Source organism: Lotus japonicus, chromosome 6 (assembly GCF_012489685.1).
Source record: "Lotus japonicus ecotype B-129 chromosome 6, LjGifu_v1.2".
In the NCBI taxonomy this organism is placed as follows: Eukaryota; Viridiplantae; Streptophyta; class Magnoliopsida; order Fabales; family Fabaceae; genus Lotus; species Lotus japonicus.
Window position 1 is genome coordinate 24,925,278 of NC_080046.1, and position 8,106 is coordinate 24,933,383.

The following is an 8,106-nucleotide window of genomic DNA, read 5'->3' on the forward strand; positions in this document are numbered from 1 at the left end:
TCCTGGTGTGTAATTTAACACCCAAAATATTGTGTTGCGGTATGAATGCATGTTAGTTTTGACACAACCACTCTCAAAATTTTAGTTTATATTTATTTATAAAAAAACATTCTACTTCTGGAGTTAAAGAGTAAGAATATGTTCACCTATATTCATATATTTCTTTTCTTAAGTTCACCTAATACACAGGAAAATCGAAGTTGAAGGGTTGTTGTTGCACCACCAAAACTGAAAATGTAAAATCTGAGGCTAGGAGGTTTCCAACTGGCCCGAGCTCTGGGAGTTCACACCATTCTGTCAAGCCTAGTGTACATGGAGAGTTTATTATATGATGTCTACCCACTATGACCAAATTAAAATTTCCCTCCATTGTTCTGATAACATGTGTTGTTCCTAACCCATCTTCCACAATCTCCTCCTTGAAGGTCACCTTTCCTTTAAGGTTAGGATTGTACTTTATATACTCCATAATTTCAATATAAGGGTTCTCCATACTCCTTTGCTTGTGTTTCATTTTGACCCTTATCCAAAACACCGTAAGTCTAATATTTGGATGTTGAGCCATGTGCAAACTAAAAACAAGTGCCTCTTGATCATCTGCACCACCTAAGAAGATCATTGCAATTTCACAAAGTGATGTCTCATAAATAACTAACATTTTTCCTCGCATTTCACTTCTATCAATTAAGATTCCAACTGAACAAGGAGCTTTACTCAAAACTTTTTGGTTTACTGTTCGAATTAAAGCATTGGACACCTCTGCATTTCCATTGATGGACCATCGCTTATGGAATGGCATAATTACAAAGTGAGAATTTGTATCCATTCCAACGCAACATATGTCGTCGTGCATGCTTGAAAATGGTGCAATTGCAGTATAGCACTGCAACATAACATTCCCTTTGTTGTGTTGTTGAAATAGATCAAAGGCATTGTTTATGTGTTGAGATGAATCCTCTCCATAAAGATTTGACTTGTTAGTCTTATCATTTTTTTTAAGGATGGGGGCTGCTCTACCTGATAGCTCCATGAGATGTAAAACAAAGACAGAAAGTGGTGAAGCCTTTGAAGGGTTAGAGGATTGAAGAAGATTGATCACAGGATATACATTTTCTTCATTGTAGACGCAGACAAGTACTCTAAATTCATGGTCCTTCTCGGAGTCCTTAATTGATTTTCTGATGTAATTTTTGTATTTCCTTGAAGGATCATATATGTAATGAATAACAATAGTTGCAAACCAAGTTAAACCCACCATGGTATATATCACAAGGGTGAAAGGTACTTTTCCGATGACCTGTGGATATGCATTAAATATATGCATATTAGCACAATAGATATAATCACATGTATAATTAGTAATTAGCACAAAAAAAAGTTGGCCCAACACACTAAATCTCTTACATGACTTTTTCTTTTGAGGAACCTCTTGGATCGTAAAATTTGGACTATACTACCTCTGTTCCTTATTAACTGTCTACTTTGAAAAAAAAAAATTTGTTCATATATATTTGTCCACTTAGCATTTCAAGAGAGTATTAAATGATGTTTTTCCAAATAATACCCTTGTGTGAGTAATAAATGAAGAAAGATAAAAATGCATTCCATAGGGTAAAATAGGAAAACAACTAATATTTTTCTCAAAATTAACGACATCAATTAAGCTCCTTAATATGTGTGTTTTTTTATCCCTCTAGACAGTTAAATAAGAACGAAGGTAGTAATTAAGTAAAAGTGCACGAGTATAGACATGTCATATAAAATGAAATGCGTAACCACTATAAATTTATTTCTATTTGTGTGCAATAATTTTTCAACTTTTAAATATTCACGCCAATTTCTTTTTCATCCAACTTTTAAATTCTTATTCTTTCAATCTAATGACCCTAGTTTAGTAGTGTTTTCAGGGTCATTTCTTAGTTTGTTTTAAGTCTTTTTGTTGAGTCTCATGTAGTGTTTCATGCATTCTCATTGCATTTTTATCTTTCTTTGAGTCTTTACTTTGTTTTGGTGATTTTGTAGTTTTATAGGGACTTTTCTTGCATTTTAAGTAAGTTTAGGACTTGCATGATTTTCTTATGTTATTTGAGGGTCCTCTTTGCTAATAAGCTCTTTGAGCTTCTGGATATTTCCTTGGCTTGTTGGTTAAGTTTTCAGGTCTGAAACTGAAGGAGAAGGAAGGCCAAGAAGCATGGAATAGAAGGAGGGCTTAAAGAGGCTTGAAGAGGAGTTATGAAGAAGCTAAAAAGTCTTTCCAGCGAGCTTTGAGCGCCTAGGCGCTGGGAATTGGCGCCTAGGCGCCAGTTACATTTTCTAAGCTTTCTGGAATTGGCGCCCAGGCGCTGGGAATTGGCGCCAATTACCTTTCAGAGAGCTTGTTTTGAGCTGGAATTGGCGCTCGGGCGCTCTGAATTAGCGCCTGAGCGTCTAGACTCGCCTGTTTTGCCTATAAATTGGTTTTTAGACATTTCTCTTCGAACCTTTTGTCATTTTATCATATTTTCATAAGTTAGAAGAGAGAGTTTGAGTTCTGGAGCTTGAGAAGCTTTCTCTAAGCCTTATGTTCCAGGTTTCATCTTTACTTTCTTGTATGGATTTCATAGCCATGATTGGCTAAACCCCTTTGCTTTGGGTTCTTTGTAAGACTTATGATGTTTTAATCTTAATTCCTATTTCTATTCATGAATCCTCTGAGTAAACTCTTGAATCCCACATCCATGCTTTATGTTTTAAGCTTGATCGCGAACTAGCTTTATGCTTTTCTATAATAGAACGAAAGTTTTTTATAGAATAGGGACTTGTTGTTGGATTACTCCTTCTATGCTTGCTACTAGGAATAAAGGAAGGGTTGAGGTTTGTAGGCCTGAATTGCATGCTTAATGCCTTTAGAAAATGTTTAGGTTATCAAGGAATTGTGCTTATATTTTGGCTTGAGAGGATTGTCTATGCGAGACATCGATAGATGATTGTTTAGGCTAGATCATCAAGGAGAGACTCAGAGTTTTGTGGGTAGAATAGGTTGATTAGAACTGAATTAGTCAAGCAAGAACCCAAGACATTCTCACCATTGATTATCACACACTTATCTTTGTTAGTTTTCTAATTAAGTATCACAACAAACAACCAACCTTTAAAACTGAGGCTTAAACTGAATGGCCACACAAATTCCCCCTGTGGTTCGATAATTTAAAACCGGGTAGATTCTGTACACTTGCAGATTGACCAACACTCCGTATTTTATTTTTATATCACACCATCAATCATATCTTTTAATTATCCCTCTTCTACTTTTATTTTGTTGGTCGTTTTCGTTGCTGTTTCTCTTCACCATTGGAGGCCTAGGTTTTTAGCTGCGTTTTGATAGGTTTTGCAGGCGTTATGCTTGATGGGTTCTTGATTGTTGTGGACTTGTGGGTGGGTTTCTTCCAGCATGTTTTTGCTGCCTTAATTACAATACCTTTGTTGGGAGGGATTGTATCTCAACACTAGATATCTATATATTTGATCTTTTGAAAAACAAATAACAACAAAAATTGGGAGAGGGGTTTTAATAATGAGATATTAATTTCAGAGGTTAAAGTGAAGAATTACAACCATTTGTTAACAAACCATGTATTTTTATCATATCTTCAAACGCTGATTTTTAAAATACTTTTTGTGATTACAAGTACTTATCAAATTGAAAGGAAATTTTTAGTGAAGTATCGTATGACTAAATTATCATCTATTGTAGTGAATGTTGGACTTTAACGGAACAACACGAGAAAAAAGTTGGAATCGTATAAATGACAATGTTAAGATTGATATGTGTACACACTAGAAAGTATACAACATTACACTGAGATATTAGTTTATCATCTATAGATAGCCTACATCATTTGGTGGGAGAAGGTTTTTGTTATTGTTGCTGGTTATAACTGTGCTTTATACGCTAAATTAAAAATCACACTTTAATGGAGAAAACCATATAAACTTTAGGGTCCAGAGATAAATTTTTAGACCCTAAATTAAATTTTACTAATCATGTTCTAAGAAGAGTTCATAGATCAAAATTTAGAAAAGATGGTAGAGGATGAAGATGTCAAGAGAAGAAATACGTTGATTTGTAAGAAGATGAGGATGATGATAGTATTGAAATGAAATTCAAAAGAATTTAGGACGTAGTTAAATGGTTGGTATTTCTTCTGATGTGGAAGGTAAGAAGTTTATCACTCACCTCAAAAAATAATCATTGGATAAGTAACGATGATTTAAATGGGAACAAGTCTTATCAAAGTTTGAGTACAATATTTTTTTAATTTAGTAATCAATTTGGAGATTGGATTAGCTTGGGATATAGTTTGAGATTCTTTTAGAGAGGGCTATGGATCTTATATAATGTCAGAGAATGTGTTGCGAGTTTGGTGTACTCTTGGAAAATCATAGATTTTTTCCCACAAATTTGGACTCATGTGGTTCTAATCTCATTATTATAATCTATATGGTGCAGAAGGAAATTTTTTGTAGAATTGATATAGTGATCATGGCCAAACAAGACATCAGACATTGGTTTGTATTCATATGTGTGTATTGTCCGTGAGTTGGGGTGTGAGCATTAGTGACTTAATGAGGCATACTGGGACCTGGTCTCATATATGTGGTGGCAAAGGTTGATGAAAGTGTTCCTAATTGATAAATCATCAATTTGTCAAGCAATAAATTCATGTTTGGAAACTTCATGAGTCCTTTCCATTTTATAATTTATTGATCTTGTAATGGTTTGTGTGGCTCTACATTCACTTCTTTTGTTGGCCCTATTAATCTTTTAAGTTGGTATTTTTAGGTCCAATGTGCGAGGATTCTGATTAAGTTTTTACCCGCTTGACAGGATTTTGTTCTCAATTACATATTTCTATTGAAAAAAAAAATTGTATTTTTCTTTTAAAATAAACATAAAACATACCTTATTGTATGATAAGAAGGAGTAGAAGGCGAGATTTGTAAGACCTTTGCAACACATGATTAGAGACAACGCAACAGAATCCCAAAATTCAATTTGAAAATGAAGTGAGGATAAAATGGTGCCTGTAAACTTTCCTATTTGTACTGCAAGTAAAACAACCTCTATCCATATTGCCTGTGATGTTATTGGGAAAACAATTGTTCTCAACCCACTTATAGTACAGAAAGCTGGAACAATTAGAGTAGAACCAACAGTATCAATTCTTTCAGCCAAAACAGAACCTAAAGGGGGACCATCAGGCAAGATCAAACCAAACCAAAAAGCAACAAGAAAAGCAGGTTGTCCAGCAACTTCAGCGGAGAATCCAAGAAATAGAAGTATAGACATAATTGCCAAAAAATGGCTTTCTCTCATAGGCTTTCCCTGTGGATTACGATAGGAAATCCATATAACCAATGGCTTTAGTAGGAAAAATACGATGGCGAAAAAACATGTTGACACAACCACTGCTAGAAGAGGTATATATGACGTTTCTTGTAAGGCTCTAGCACCGTTGACTATAACAAAAAACAAAATCCACGAGCTTGCATCATTAACCATGGAAGCAGATAAAGCTACACGTCCAATATCTGAATTGAGAATGTTCATCTCGCTGAGAACTCTACTTATAGTAGAAAATGCAGTCAATGATTCAAGAAATATCAAACCTTCAACACCAGCCACTTCATCCTTGAGAGGGGAGAATCTTTGAACAAGAGTTAAAACTACACTACCAAACACTATAGAAGATATGTGTCCCACTAAACCAATTATAGCCGCCTGCTTTTCAATCTTTAAAATCTGTTTGGGATTGATCTGCACCCCCATTTTAAAGAAGTAAATTATCATGCCAAATTCTGCAAATGTTGAAAGTGTCATTAAGCTTGCCGTTGGAAATACCATGTCAAAACTTTTTTGGTATCGACCAAGTAATATAGGACCCGAGATGATGCCAGCCTGATTGAGAGCAGAGAAAAAAAGGAAATATATAATCGATTAATTCCTTCCAATACGAAAGTTATGTATTTCTAACTATCACAAAGTATTAATTAATCAAAAATGAATTCTTGTACATGTTAATATCTTTAACACTCGTGACCCTATAAAACGAAAAAACCAAATGAAAAATAAAATGATATCAAAATGTTAATCTTATTCTTAGATCCCTTAAAATACGAATGGATTATTACAATTAAATCAACTATAAATGGTAGGTGTTCATTAGTAGAAAGAAACTTACCACAACCTGTGAAATGAGCTGGGTTTGATGAAAGGGTTTCAACAAGAGATGAGTAATTTTACCAACAACAAATATAAAAATAATCTGAATTATTAGGATAGCAGTGGTGTGATGGAGGGGGTTATCTCCAAGATATATGCCCTTGGTTGCGTGTTTCTCAATGTATTGACATACTAGTAGCTCTTGGCCAATGTTTCCATAGGAACTCAGCTGATTTAGCGTTTCAAGTTCTGTTTCTTCAGCCATTTCATGAAACTTAATGAATGTTAATGCTCTAAAGCATAGAAGGAAAATATCATAGGAACAATACAAATTAACTTCAAAAAAAAAATGTGCGCATGAGAGAGATGGTGGAAAGAGTGAGTTTAGAAAATGGATGGATGTGCAAGTAAGAAGCTTAATGGTTGAAAAGTAACAATGTAGCTTACTTTTATCCCGTACAATTAGTTAGACAAAAATAGTAATTTCAAGAAAAATAATTTCTCTAAACGATTCTTTTGAAAAGTAACAATGTTAAACGATTTTTTATCATAATCAAATGATGCTTTTTTTTTATCTAGGCTAGCTTGGAGGTAACATCCTTAACATTAATTTACGTTTTATTCATTTTTATGGTTGTTGTGTATAGGGCCTATTTGGTGGTCAGGACAGGATATAATATGTGAACAAGATAGCAACAGGATATCATACGAGTAGGATATACTCTTATCCAATCCTGTATTTGAGTTGCACATGATAAGGAAAAATACATTTAAAAATTGATCATTCCATTAAATTTAATTTTAGGCTTAATACATCAGAAGGCCCCTGGAATTGTAAAGGGAATCAAATCCAGGGCCTAGAAAAATTTTGCATCAAATTGGGTCCCTCGAAATTTTTTTTTAATTCAATTAAGTACAAAGTGTGCTAGCCTTCAATTTTATCCCAGTCATCAATTCCACGTGGCATTTATTATTATTTTTTAATTAAAAAAACAAAAAAAATAATTTTTAATTCCAACTCAATTATTAAGTCAGAAAAAAAATTTACAAAAATTAATAAAAACCTAATCTAATAATCCCTAACCTAAATAAAAACCTAATCTAAAACACAAAAACTAAATCTATTCACCATTATCTTTATCATTCTCTCATCATCTTCATCCTCTTACAACAACAAAAATCCAAAATAACAAATATCATCATCTTCATCACACAAGGATGGTTCACGCAAATTACATCATCATCTTCAACCGATGCACCACCGCGCTCCTCCTTCGTTTCCGAGCTCCACGCCGCTGCTGCGTTTCTCTGCTTCAAAGCCTCCATCCCAGAATCTTCTTCCTCTCTCAGAGCTTCAATCTGGGTTTTTTTTCCTCAGTAGCATTACAGGGTAGGGGAAAGGGACACAAGGGGTTTTGGGTCAGAAACCAGAGTTACGAACAAAGTGGCTCTGTTCCACTAGATGCAGAAACACAAGACCCAAAACCTGCACCAGACCCAGCAAAATTGAACATGAGAAAATCCAGCAGCTGCTACCACCAACATGACCTAATCCCCCGCCGCCATCTCCTTCCCTCAACCCTGGTCCCTAACCATACCCATGTCAGATCCGTCACACACCACCATCTCCTTCCCTCAACAAATCCGCCGCCGCCTCCATCTCCTCTCTTTCTGGATCAATCACCGCTCCATGGGTCATCGGTCACCGTCGCAGGAGATGTAATCCCAAAGCGGGGTGCCATATGGGTCACCACCTTGTTCCGGCCACAGGAGAAGCTCTGGGTTGTCGAGGCCTTCCTTGAACTGGTGGGGGATTTTGACGTCGGTGGCGGAGAGGATGGCAGTCGATCAATCTGAACGAGAAGAGGAGAAAGTGGGGGAGGAAGGTTCCAGAAGATGATTAG

The 8,106-nt window shown here is 35.4% G+C and overlaps 1 protein-coding gene across 1 annotated transcript; it reads right to left on the minus strand.

Annotated features, from left to right (window-relative positions):
- Nucleotides 1–6,491, minus strand: LOC130724448 (cation/H(+) antiporter 14-like). The gene is made up of 3 exons (XM_057575675.1): nt 6,222–6,491; nt 4,943–5,938; nt 1–1,297 (listed from the first exon to the last, which is right to left on the minus strand). The coding sequence occupies exons 1-3, from the start codon at nt 6,465–6,467 to the stop codon at nt 179–181; spliced, it is 2,361 nt and encodes a 786-aa protein (XP_057431658.1). The 5' UTR covers nt 6,468–6,491; the 3' UTR covers nt 1–178.
- Between the last annotated feature and the right edge of the window lie 1,615 nt (nt 6,492–8,106).